This window comes from Dipodomys merriami, unplaced genomic scaffold, assembly GCF_024711535.1.
Source record: "Dipodomys merriami isolate MVZ:Mamm:240054 unplaced genomic scaffold, mDipMer1.0.p SCAF_4, whole genome shotgun sequence".
NCBI lineage: Eukaryota > Metazoa > Chordata > Mammalia > Rodentia > Heteromyidae > Dipodomys > Dipodomys merriami.
The window spans coordinates 41,044,939-41,059,551 of NW_027205603.1; the positions used below are offsets into that span (position 1 = coordinate 41,044,939).

Below are 14,613 nucleotides of genomic sequence, written 5' to 3' on the forward strand. Positions count from 1 at the left end.
CATCCCTTTACCTCCCACTATGGGTCTCAGTCCTGGTTCCTGTGCATCCCTCATTCAGAGGGATGAAAGATTGCTGTAAGCAACTTTTCTCAAGTGAACACTTGACCTCTGATTGTTTAGTAAATCCATTTTCCATACAAAAATACCTATTGAATCGTGGATTTGAATTCATCCCCATTTGCTAATTAACAAGGTAACAATTTAGATTTTTTTCATTGGCCCAATTAGTAATGATTAAACCCACAAGTTTGCTTGTCTTATAGTTTTTCGTTCTATTTTAAATAAGTCCAACTATCACTTGCTTTACTGTAGTAAGAGACAGTCACTTGAATCTTGAAATATTGAGATGATAATTTATTTCAGTACATATTAACAGATAAAAATGGGTATAGGCAGATTGCATAGAAGAAATATATTACTGACCTTGAAACCTTAGAATTTCAAAATATGTCTCTTAATTTTATTTTTCTTTTATGCTTTTTTTGTTAGTACTTGGCTTAGGATAAAAAGTTGCACACAATATGTTGCCTATTTTTTATTTTCAACAATGTTGGCTCAATTTTATGGTCCTTTCATCATACAAAGTTTAAATTGTCTAGATAAATGAGCTAAAACTTGATATGTTTTGTGTGTTTGTGTGTATGCTCATGTGCATAGGTGCATGTGTTTTCTAGCAAGTCTTTTGACATTCTTTTGGATTCATCAAATGTAGTTAATGGAATTAATTCTGACAACTTTTTATTTCCTTTTATGACATTTTTCCAAGATGAAATGTAGGCCAAAGTTTTCTACCTAACTTTGAAAGTAGCTTTTTGTAAGAAAATTTCTCATCTGTATACACATGTTAGATTCCCTGGCAAAAAATAAAATTACAAATAAACTCTGAGCTTTATTTTAAAGGGTTTTTTTTCTTTTTTCTTTCTAGAACAGTCCTTTTTTTATTTTACTATATAAAAATAATTTATCCCGGAAAAAAAATACAGAAGAGATTTTAATCAGAGTCTTCTCAGCCTAATTATATTAAGATATAATTGATAAAATCTATATGTATCTATGTTACTAACATGTTTTGATATGCATACAAATTGTCAAAAGATCACAACCTAGTGAACACATCCATCAGTATTTGTGTGTGTGTGTGTGTGTGCGCGCGCGCGCTATGAGCATTTAAGTTCTACTCTCAGCAATTTTTCAAGTATACATACATTTTACCACATTTTCTGTCTCTGGTTATCCTTTACTGGACCCTCAGGAGCTTAAGTGTCTTGGCTATTGTGAGTAATGCTGCATTCCCCAATACACTGCATCATACCTATTCTCTTTTTGCATACCTATTCTCTTTGTATAGATACATATATATCTATATCTATCTCCATCTTTATATGGAGATATATCTATATTTATATATATATATATCTATAGCTATAAAAATGGAGATATATATGTGTGATAGAATATATTTCCATATATTATATATACACACATACATATATATATCCAGAGGTGAGGATGGCTGTATCATGTGATTGTTTGTTTTCTTAATGGTTTTTAGAAATCTTTCCATATCTCCATCAACACTTGATTTTTTTGATAATAACTATCTTAAGAGTTACTAGGAAGCTGGGCACTGGTGTTCATGCCTGTAATCTTAGCTACTCAGGAGACTAAGATCTGAGGATTGCCGTTCAAAGCCAGCCCAGGCAGGAAGGTCTGTGAGACACTTATCTCCAATTAACCACCAGAAAATGGGAAGTGATGCTGTGGCTCAAATCGTCACCTTGAGCTGAAGAGCTGAGGGACAGCACCCAGGCCCATAGTTCAAGCCCCACAACAGACCAAAAAATAGTTACTAGGTTATCTTGCATTGTGGGGTTTTATTTGCATTTCCTTGTGGCTGTATTTACTTAGCCCCCTTCCATATGCCTGTTGGTACACTCCTCAATTTATTTTATTTTGGAAAAGTATCTACTTAAGTCCTTTGCTCAATTTTTGGTGTGTGTGTATTAATAGTACCTGGATTTGAATCCAGACTAGTAATTTCTAGGTAGGCACTCAATTGCGTGAGGCACACCTCCAGCCTTCTTTGTGGTAAGGGCTCACCTTTTACCCAGCGGAGCCTGGATTGTGATCTCCAATTTATGCTTTCTGTCATTACTAGGATGGCAGGTACATGCTACAACACCCAGCCTTTTCTACTGAGATGGAGTCTCACCAACATTTTTGCCTCAAGCAAAATCTTCCCAATCTCAGCCTCCTGCATAGTCATACACCATTGGCACCTGGCTGGTTTGTTCATATTTTTAATATTGAGTTGAATAAATTCCAAATATGCTTTAGATATTAGCTTCCTGTACTGTGCTAACTTGTGTTCCTTGTATATGCAATTTGTTGAGAATTTTTATTCAGGAGGAATGTTGAATTTTGTTTCATGCCCTTTCTATATCTGTTGAGCTCTTTATAGGATGTTATCCTTCATGTGTTAATATAAAGTTCATATTTATTGGCTGTATTCAGTGTTGAGTCCTCTTGCTTTAAGGATAAATACCACTTATTATGATGTATGAATCTTCTGATATCTTGTTGAATTTGGATACTATTTTGTTGGAACAATGTTGAGGATTTTTGTATCTGGGCTTATCAGGAATACTGGCCTGAAATTTTTATTTTTTTAGTGTCCTCATCTGGCCTTGTAAAATAAGTTTAGGAATGTTCCATTCAAGTTTTCAGAAGCGTTTGAGAAGGGTTTAGGTTAATTCTTCTTTTGGTGCTTCCTGGAATTCACCTGTCAAACCAGCACATCCTAGGAATTGGAGTTTTAATAATCTGACAGTATTATCATCAGAATTTTAATGAAGCATGACCACTCCTAGTTTTCACTGATTAAAGAATTCAAGTGACATGTAGGAAAAGAATTTCTTGTTGTAAGAACGATAGCACAGTTCAAAATAGTTACATATTGAACTTATTTAATCTACCCTGGAGGTCCAAATGAAGTGAGGATTTCTATATGTGTGGTCTTGGCATAATCACTATGTGATAGAATAGATAAAGGTTAGGACTGAGAGTCAAATCACATTTATCATTAGTGTGAGTATCATATTTGCTCTTGGAAGGTTACTTCTACGTAGATTTACATAAATAGAAATATGCACTTTGCATATTTTATATGTAATTTGTAAGTTTAAACTACATTAATTTAAAATATACAAATACATGTTTTTATCATATATCCATTGAGATATTATGCCACCTGATTATCAATAATATCAATTTCTCTCACAGATCATCACAAAGAAATTGTAAAGCCAACTGCAGTGGCTCATGTCCATAATCCTAGCTACTCAGGAGACAGAGATATGAGGATCGTGGTTCAAAGCCAGTCCGGGAAGGGAAGTCCATGAGACTCCTATCTCCAGTAAACTAGTCAAATGGTAGATTGCTGACCTTGAGCACAAAGAGATGCAGGGACAGGGCCCAAGCTCTGAAAAAAAAAGGGAGGGGGGAAATTGTAAGAATACTGAATGAGTAAACCCTATGATTTTACTACAAAATTATTGGATTGCTGTTTTGAAAGCAGAAAAGGTCAAAAGCTATGTACATAGACCATATAAGATGATGCTAATGAACCCCAAGATAGGGACACAAGTGGTTGGATCTTTCTTGCTATTGTTTTTAATGTATTTATAATGTGTGATGTGATTTTTTTGTAGGTTCTTCCCCCATGATATAACCCCTGCTGTTTTCACTGTATTTGATTCAAGTGCCCTGCATCTTCTATATACATTTTTCTAATTTGGGGAGGGAATGGGAAATAACAAAATGCTGAAACAGGGATACAGGTTAACCATTGTAACAATGAGATGTACAGGACACTATGTTGAAAATGAATTTTACAACTTGAGGGGTGTAGGGGGGTGAGAGGGGTGGGGAGAGAAGGGATGGTAGGGGAAAAACAAAGGAGGAGGTAACAATGATCCATAGGAAATGGACTCATTTCCTTGCTCATGTAACTATAACCCCTCTGTACAGTATTTTTACATTAAAAAATATATGTAGAAAAATCTTATAAAAGTTAAAAATTCTGGAATAGTATTTCATAGCTTCATTTTTACTGCCACTGTGTGGATCATTTGATGTGTTCATATTCTCCTGTGTTCACAGTTACTGATAAACATCAGTTCAAGCCAGAGCAGATGTTGTATAGATTTCGCTATGATGATGGCACCTTTTACCCAAGGAATGAGATGCAGGATGTGATTTCAAAGGTAACATCCTCTCCCATTACCTCTTCTGTAGCAGAAGCATTGTTGTCTTGCTTGGAAAAAATCAAAAGCTCTTTGAGAGAAGTAAGATAAAAAAGATTCTGAGGCACATATACCAGCATGCTTTTTTATTTCTTTTTGGTATTTTAAAAATTCTAATGTTAGATTATTTTTTTGTTCTTTAAAGAGGTAATTCTGTTTCCTTTTTCAGAAGGTGTGTGTGTGTGTGTGTGTGTGGTGTGTGTATGTGTGAACTGTTTTGCCTGTAGCAACCTATGGTCAGTGAATAAATTTAAAATATGCAAATACAAAAATAGATGCAATACAAATCTTTCCATTTTAAATTTCCATCTTAAATTTTATGTTATCTTGTAACATAATAGGCAAATTGCTATATCTTTTGCTATGTGATGTCTTGAAATTTTGCGTTTCAAGAAAAATAATTTGGCATTTTAAGAAAATAATGTAGAAGAACTTTGAAATATATATGCGCACGACAAACTAAATGCACCACTTAATCTTACTTTGTAATGATTTATCACTACATTTGAATAATTGTTAAGTTGACTGAGATGGTGTTAACGATTCTAGGAAACTGAGAGTAAATTTGCTTGTTATTTCCAAATATCATTGCCATTTTCCTTGAGTGATCTTACCAGCTGTTGATATGTTTTGCTTTTACACAGGGTGTAAGATTATATTGTCGTCTCCATAGTCTATTTACTCCAGTGATAAGGTGAGTGATTTTTAAACTCTGGAAATCATAAATCAATATTTTTACATTGTTTGTTAGTACTTGGTTTATCTTATTTGTTTTCCCAAAGTGAAAATTTTACTTTCAAACACTACTTTAAGTAAATAATCTTAAAATATCCCCAATTTTCTCTAAGATTCTAATTATGAAATATGGCCTATGCTTCTTTATTATACTTTCTAAAATTATTTTTAGAAATTATTTTGCACATGTAATTCTTTCTGATGGAGGCCTAGAATTCCATTATGTATATATACCACATTATCTTGATCCATTCATCTACTGAGGGGCATCTGGGTTGCTTCCACATCTTAGCTATGGTAAATAATGCTGCGATAAACATAGTTGTACTGGTAGCTTTAGTATGGTCTTGTTTATGATCATTTGGGTAAATGCCCAAAAGTGGGATTGCTGGGTCATAGGGGAGCTATATGTGGAGTCTTTTGAGGAACCTCCATACTACTTTCCAAAGTGAACAAGTTTATACTCCCACCAACAATGCAGTAGGGTTCCCTTCTGTCCACATCCCCTCCAGCATCTGTTGTTATTAAGAGTTCTTGATTATAACCATTCTACCTGGGGTTGGAAAAACTTACATTAAGTGAAGTAAGCCAGGCCCAAAGAAATATAGGTCCCATGGTTTCCCTTATTTGCAATAACTAGTATATGTCTGAGACAAGCAGAAAAGGTCAGATAAGTTGATGTTAAGTGAAATGAACCCCAAGTATTCAAATGTTTTTTCTTTCATGCGATTATTCTAACATATTTATCAGATGATTTCTTTGTTGCTTTGTATGTCCCTCCCCCACGGTATAACCCCTGCTTTCACTGTATTTGATGTTGGTATAATTTCTGGAGGGGAAGAGCAAAAACAAATCGTTTAAGTAGGGATAAAGTTGGACCCATTGCAACAATGAGATGTCCAAGTCGTTTTGTCGAAAAACGAACTTTACAAGTTTGGGGAGGGTGGTTGGGGGGAGATGGGGGGGAGGATGGAAAGGGGAAACAAAGGAGGAGGCAACAATGCTTGATAAGAAATATATTCATTACTTGTCCATGTAATTGTAACCCTTTAGTACTGTATTTTCCCAATAAAAAAATTATTTTGCATAACACATTAAAGAGTTGAAAATGAAATAATCCACATTTAATTAATATTTAATAAATGATATCTAACTGACTAGGAGAGGATTTGTAAGTACTGTTTTTTAACCATTTTGATTTCTTACTATTTCTTACTATTAACTTTTTAAAATTAAACTATAAAAAATCCAGGAATAATGAACTTCCAACCACAGGGTGACAGCAGTAGCTACTTCGAGCCCCTAAATTGAGGCAACAAAACGAAACTTACACAAAATGTGTTTCAAACACACAAAGTTGGGGGAATAGTTATTTATTGAGACAATATAGAACAAATTGTCATGTATTATGCAAAGCTTGTTTCTATTTTATCCATATCCTCCAATGTGACACCATTCATAATAAATCACATTTCTGGTGCTTCTGTGATCAGTTATCTCATGGATTTCAAGTTCTGAATCATTACAAAGCAACTTACTGTTTGGAAAGCACAAAATTTTGGTTCCTCTCTTTTCTTCATTTCTGTCATTAGCTCCATCTGGATGACACATGACATAATAGAGTGGAAGGAATCATCCTGGCAAACTAGTTCATTCAAAGAAAGTCAGTTGCCCCCATTTTTCCTTTGATATTTTCAAATAAAATGATAATTTAACTAAAAAAATAAAATGAAACTACATAATCACATATTTGGTAGGTACTTTATTTTATGGTATTTTGGCTAATAGGCTTTTTGTCAAGAAGAGTCTTTTGTACTTAAAAATTAAGAATTACTTTGGACTTAATAAATATAATTTTATTTTCAATTTAGCTTTTGCATTTTCATTTTCATAGATACAGGCTTTTAAAAAAGATCAGTATTTTCTGTTTATATCTTTAGATAAATAATAGGAAATAGTGAGCTTTGTGTAATTATTAATCATAGAACAATGTAATTTTTTGTACTTTTATACTATGTATACATATCCATTAAGTATGAAATGTTAAGCTAATGTCATATGGCCAAATGTTATATGGATTTTATTGACTAACACATTTTTCAGAATAGATACAGACTTTTCTATAAAAAGAATCAGTTTTTTTCAGTTTATATCTTTAGAAAAACAATAAAAATAGTGAGGTTTGTATAATTATTAACAGAATAATAGTGTACTTTTATACTATGTATATGTATTTATTAACTGATGGAATGTTAAGCTAATTTCATATGACCAGATGTTATATGGATTTTGTTGACTAACACATTTTTTTCAGAACAAAAATGCATGAATTATTTCTGAAAAAAATTTGAATATTTGATGTATTTGGTATTTCTACTTTTCATTCTGTTTTTCACTAAAGAATTGTAGTCCCTATTTTAGTGTGAGGAGTGCCCATTCACACTGATCAAAAATATTGCATGCAGGATTGCCAGCAAAAGTCAAATGTGTCTGTGTAGCTCAAGTGGTAGAGCACCAGCCTTGAATGAAAAATCCAAATGAGAGTGAGAAGCCTGGAGTTCAACCCCCAGTACACACACACACACACACACACACACACACACACACACACACACACATACACACACAAAACACAAGAAGATAACATTTAAATGTTTTGAATAACGTAATACTAAATAATTACAACAGAGTATTCTACTTTTTCCTTGCTAAAAGGAGAGAAAATAGTTCTGGTTTAATTCTCTGTGTTACTTGTTTATATGTAGACTTTATGTGCATGAAAATATGTTCTTCAAATATATTTTTCACATATGATATCTCTTATCAAGAGTTACATTCCTCATGAGCTGATAAGAAGGAATTGTTCTTTTGCTAGCAATTGCAGTTGTTTATGTGTTGACAAGGAAAAATTTATGGGATAAAAAGAAAAGAGATTAAATGTGTGACGTCTATGTTTTTAATATGTGTTGACACATATTAAATGTTTACACAGAGAAATTACTTGGTGTAAAAGTCTGTGGTCTATAATACACTGCCATTTTCTTTCTTGATGCTTATAAAAACCAAAGTGAAAATTATGTTTTTTATCAGTAATATGGACATAGATTCAAAAAACAAAAACAATCCTAATATTTATTTATTTATTGACTATTGTTGTTCACTTATTAGTGAAATCTCAGAAATTTCAACCTTATTTCAGGGAACTTTTTTAAGCAAGTGAGTAAAAGGATGTAAATATTAATTGTAATTACTGACAGACACTAAAGGATGGTTAATGTAGCCAGTAATTATTATGCTGTTCAAGCTTGCATTTTGCATTTTTTGACAATTTGAAAGGACTGTCATTTTCTTATTATCTTTTGATCCAGGGTAGCAAAATGAATTCGTTATAGATTTCTGCCCTTAGGCTCAGATCTGATCATGAGATTTGTTTGGTATTTAAATTCTTTTTTTTTTTTTTGTCAGTCATGAGGCTTTAACTCTGGGCCTGGGCACTGTCCCTGAGCTCTTCAGCTCAAGCAAGTGCTCTACGATTTGAGCCACAGCACCACTTTTGGGTTTTCTGGTAGTTAACTGGAGATAAGAGTCTCACAGACATCCCTGCTAGGTTTGAACAGCAATCCTCAGATCTCGGCCTCCTGAGTAGCTAGGATTACAGGTGTGAGCCACCGGTGCCCAGCTTAGTATCTAAATTCTAAAGGATTTTTTAGTTCTGGGAATGGTTCTGACCAGAGACTGAGATATGGAATACCAGTTGGGCTCTGTGTTCTTCAAGAATGTGGATTCACAATGATCTTACATTGGTTAAACAGAGTGTATGACAACTTATATGTGTCTACCTCAGAATAGGCCTGTGGGAATTTCAGAAGAGCAGAGCAGCATGAATAGTCCTATAATAAAATGCTGTCTCCTTGAAGAAAGCAAAAGCAGAAATAAAGTGTATTACTTTGCATATTATCTGATGACAGTTTTTAGTAGAATCTACCACTATTTAAGGGGAGAAATTTATTTCTATTATCCCTTTATTACTGAGATGTTATGTTTCTAAGTAAACTATTACCAGATATAGTATTAGTAATCTATTTGCATATAAGAATATGTGCAAGCAAAAGTGGAGGGACAAATGGTAAAGATGCAGCAGTGGTATTCACTAGACACTATGTTGAAAATGAACTATACAATGTGTGGCTGGCAATGGGAGGGCAAAACTGGGAGAGAACGAAGGAAGGGGTGATATGGTCCAAGAAGAAATGAACTCATTACCTGACTTATGAAACAGTAACCCCTCTGTATACATCTTTATCATAACAATAAAAGACTTAAAAATGTTTGAGAGGAAAAAAAAAGAATATTTGCAAAAAAAGATGGTCCTGCTTTGGTGCTATTGTGGGCTTGTCTTTCCCTCATTTCAGATGTTGTACATGACCGACCTTCCTTATTTGCATATAATTGGGGCAAGTGATTCAGATTACATTGGTAAACTTTCCTGCTCTACATGGATACTATCTGAAAGTTTTTGTGCTCACTTAGCCCCTTGATTAATGCTTTTGGTTTCTCTTCCTTTTGTAGAGATAAAGATTACCATTTAAGGACCTATAAATCTGTGGTGATGGCCAACAAATTAATAGACTGGTTAATTGCACAGGTAAATCGACAAATTGGAGTTGTTGAATTCTATTTATTGCCGCTTTAAGCTTTAATTATGTGTTAGTGTTTACAAAACCCAAGCTTCCTGTAGACAAAGCAGCGTGAACTAACTTGCTCAAGTTTAAACAGCTAGTATTAACCCACTGAATTCTGGTGTTTGTGTGTTTGTTTGTGTGCTGGTCATCCTGGGCCTTGAACTTGGGTGCTGCCCCTTAGGTGCTTTTTTTCCTCAAGGCTTTTTCTCTACCACTTGAGCCATAGCTCCACTTCTGGCTTTTTGGGTGGTTAATTGGGTCTTTCCTGTCTTTCAAATTGCAACCCTCAGATCTCAACCTCCTGAGTAGCTAGGATTACAAGTGGGAGCCACTGGTGCTCAGATTACCTTTAGAGGTCTAAAGCACACCAGCTATGCTATCTTGTCTTCCCTATTTTTTAAAAACAGCTGAGAGCCATCAGAAAGCACTAAGCAAAATTTGAGTATCATGGAAGAATAGCTATTTTTAGATTCTAAAATACTTGGCATTTTTTCCACTGATTTCTTTTAAAATATCAGTTGATAAGTCCAAGCAAATGTTTATGATGTTCCTTTGCCTTTTCCTCCTCTGAGATAAAAATTGTACTTCAATAATATGAGCTTTACTGTGTCTGCATGCCTTTGAAACAGGAAAGTACAAATTTTATTATTGTTCTTGATGTGTGCCTCTCAGGATTTGGGTTCTGACAGCTCATACTGAGAATATGTAGAACAGAGGATTTAGCTCAGTGGTAGAGTGCTTGCCTGCCATGCACAGTACCCTGGGTTCAATCCATATCGCCACAGAAGTAGAGGGAAAGAGTGAGAGTGATAATTTGGTAGCTTATCATAATATGTTTATTTTTATTTCATTTATAATAAACCATATTTAGCTTATCTTTGCACATGGAGCTTTAGTCTCTAGACTTTCCAAGATCACTATAATTGAATTTTATGACACAAATTTTTACATTTAGATATTAACATTTTGGAGGAAAACAAACAATTGCTTTGAGATAATTTGTCTATCCATTGCCATCTGAATACTAGAAACATTCCTGAACTGAGGTCAGCTTGCTTTACTAGAATGGACTCTACATTCAATGGCTGGGATGGAATTTCACACAGAATTCACACTGCTACAGAATTCATGTGAACTTCTTGTATAATACACAGAATCCCTAAGAAATTGTTTTGAAGTAAAGGCTGGAACTTAATAAAAGTTTATATTCTTTGGATCCTCTTCACCCCTCAGAGTCCCTTTCTTTTCTCTTCCCTGCTTCTTCTGATCCCCTCCTAGATGATTCCGCCTTTACTTTTACATCCCAATACCATTACTATACATCACCATTGCCATCATCATCACCATCATCATTTCAGTGTGTTCTCCTGAAACAAGTTAGAACTTGGCTTTCTGAACTCAGCTCTCTTCACTCAACATGACGATCTCCAGTTCATCCATTTTCCTACAAATAATCTAACCTAACTTGATTGCAAGAAAAAAAAAATTCTTCCAGTTGTATTTAACTCAGGAAATCAATGATCACCTTTAAAAATGTGACACTTTTATTTTCCAAGAGTAAGGCACTATAAAAATAGACTAAATTAAAAAAATCTGGACCAAGCTGAAATGTTCCTTTGGCTTTCCTAAATGCAACATCTTTTAGAAATTGCACTAAATACTGGAATTTGAGGCCAGCTCTGCTAGTAACTCATAGGAAAACTTGAAAAAGTTACTTCATCTTTCTAGATCCTGGTTTTTGTAGCTATTTACCACTTACAGCTCCACATACCCTATTGTCACTGAATCTTTTTGATTCTGATGTGGTAAAATGTATACAAATGTTAAATGTCATATGTACTCATTTCTTATGCTTAAGCTTCAGATTAGAATAGCCTGGGCGTCGTAATTGAATGATAGATCAAGAAAAAGTGCTCAATCTAATAGGAAGAACAGATTATAATTTAGGAAAGGTCTGTTGCCACTAAGACCTTCAACTAAGATTTCCTTTCCAGTATTGACTTGTATTTATTGAATGATTTGGACAGCTTTACAGGCCAGAGTAAAAAAGCTGGTGGCAGTATTGTTTTCAAGTTCAGTCTAGATTCAAAAGCTGTCTTTAGTATCTCGAGCAGTGTCATCTTGGAAATAGTGAGATTGTTTGCTTAATACATTTTTTTCTGCTTAGACTATAATGGTTTGTAAGATAATAACTCCTGTGAAGTAAACATCTTTCTAGTGGACAAGTGCATTAATATACTTCTAAAACTTTTAATTTGTATAAGTTGTGATTTGTGTATACGCCATTAAAATTTTATGATTAAATAATGCCTTGTTTTCTCATACCTAAGCAGTTTTCTTTTGCCTTTGATGCTTGCCAGATCTATATGGCACTAATAGGATTTTCAAAACCATAGGGATACTAAAACATTTCAGGTCATATTACTACACTGCAGTGTTAATTTGACATTAGCCTGACCAGTATAGCATTTAAATAATTAATCACATAAAACTTTTATTACAAGCTTAACATTTAAGTAAGCATTTAAAAGACAACAAACTAATAAAACAGTAAGTTGCCTTTTTTTTTTTACACTGTCAAGGAACTTGAGTCTGTTGGACTGATTTTTGTAAGCCATGTAAAACTGTTGCAGTATCATTTCCCTTGTAAGTTTTACCAGGTCCTCCAAGCTCATTCAGAGTTTTTTTGCTTTTTTGGGGGGGGATCCGGTCGTGGGGCCTGAACTCTGGGCCTGGGCGCTGTCCCTCGGCTCTTCAGCTCAAGGCTAGCACTCTACCACTTGAGCCACAGCACCATTCCAGCTTTTTTCTTTTTGCTTTTGTGGTGCTGAGGAATCGAACCCAGGGCCTCATGCATGCAAGGCAAGCGCTCTACCACTGAGCCAGCCCCTCACTCAGAGTTTTTAATAGTCCTTATTCCCTGGGTGTATTGGCCTGGTTGGGATCATTTACTATACTAATAGATAATGGTTCTGCACCACTTTTGAACTTACCTTCACTAGCTTTGAATTGCTAGAAGGCTGACAGTGTTTTATGTTTGAGTATTTCAATATTTGATCTTTAACACTTCCACAATACATAGAAGAATTTTGTGTAAGAGATTTTCAAAGAGTAACTTATATGGAGTCTGGAGCCCTTGAATGGTAAAGCTTTGGTAGTTAGCAGGGTTGCAGCCATCCCAGCATGAGGCAGAACTTACCTTGGCTCTTTATAAAAAGATAAGAAGAATTTAAATGTGTGAAGGGTGAAGAAATATTATAAGCACAAATCAATATGTGAGTATGTAAGTAAGGCCAAGTTGCCTAGAGCAAAATATGTGGCTATTCAGCCACACTTCAGAATAAAAGCAGGACATGGCTTCAACTTAGACTTTTTAAAGACTTTTATTTGGGCTCTTCATAGAGACTATTACACTTCAGTTAATAAATTTGTAATCCCTTGCTTACCACGGATTGTATTTACTTGTATATTTATTGGCACATTCTAGCTACAAATGAGGGAAACTATACAAGCTATGTTAAATAAGTACAAGGAAATGGGTACTTGCAAGAAGGGGGGCGGGGTGTGGCCAGGAGGAGAGGGGTAGAAGAGTGGAAGTGGAAATGTTGGCAAGAGTTCATTGTATATATCACAGAATTGCAAAATATAAGGCAAGGGATGGGTCAAAGTGAGACAGAGATGTGGAAGTGGTGACACAGATCAAGGTGTATTGTACACATAACTGCTTTGTTAAATTGCAAAAATGTCAATACCTAACCTAAAAATAAGATAAGCAAGGGAAGGGAGTAAGTTAGTAGAGGTGTGTGAGAATATTGAAAGGGATGACATTGGTTAAGATACACTGACTTATAAACTGCTCTGATGAAGGGCAGCTCCTATGTACAGCTACTTAAAGATCATAAAAATATTTTTTTATAAAAACAGGACATAAAGGGTCTTGAAAGCTGGGATGAAGACTCATGACTATAATTCTAGCTACAGTGGAAGCTGAGATCAGAGGAAGCCACTGGGGACAGACAAATCCCAGAGATGCTTATCTCCAATTAACCAGCAAAGAACAGGAAATAGAAGTGTGGCTCAAGTGATAGAGTGCCAGGCTTGAGTGGAAAAATCTAAACAAGAGCATAAGGCTATGAGTTCAAGCCTCATTATTGGGACACACACTGCGCATGTGAATTCTAAAGCAGCTTATTGGAGAAAGTCTGAAAAGCATGGCAATTTGGATGAAAATGTTGAAGACAGAAGTTGAATAGGAACAAAAAAGACTAGATTTGAGAGAGTACCTAAGTGTTAAAAAATATAGGACTAAGACAGAAATTAGATGATGTGTGAGAAAAAGCTTAACCCATTGAAATATATAATTGTGAGGTTATGTACATACACAGATACCTACATATTCATATATTCATGATTTCAATGTCATATCAATATTAAATGGGTGTTTTCTATATGAAAACTGCAACAAAATTGCTAAAAGCAATTGTGGATTATGTCATGTGCTGATTATTTTCTTGACAAGATTGTGAAAGAGAAGTTTGCATTTGCTGGCTTAGTGAACAGTTTTCTCTTATAGTCTTACAAGTCACCACCCAGAGAGCCTTTTTCCTGCCAAGGGCCATTTTGATATTATAACATCATTTTCAGGCCATATGAAATGATCAATATAGACAGTTGGGCCAGGGCAGCCAGTGAGAGTGGACAAGAAGCACATGTTTCTGACCTGTCATGTACCAAATGATTTCATGGACCTTGAATGGCCCTTGGGCCAGATGTTCCCCACCCCAGGATGCTTAAGGGGCCCTTCAGGTTCAGAGATATTTGGTGGAAGGGAGGACTGAGGAGTGAGATCATGTATTTTTCCTTACCTTTATAGTGTGTTGTCACTTTATAGT

General features: G+C 34.9%; 1 protein-coding gene across 1 annotated transcript in view; it reads left to right on the forward strand.

Annotated features, from left to right (window-relative positions):
- Nucleotides 1-14,613, forward strand: part of Prex2 (phosphatidylinositol-3,4,5-trisphosphate dependent Rac exchange factor 2) — a 255,380-nt gene that overhangs the window by 118,015 nt on the left and 122,752 nt on the right. Inside the window, exons 12-14 of the mRNA XM_069990875.1 lie at nt 4,162-4,265; nt 4,949-4,998; nt 9,609-9,684. Coding sequence (XP_069846976.1) covers nt 4,162-4,265; nt 4,949-4,998; nt 9,609-9,684 — 230 coding nt within the window. The remainder of the gene's footprint in view (nt 1-4,161; nt 4,266-4,948; nt 4,999-9,608; nt 9,685-14,613) is intronic.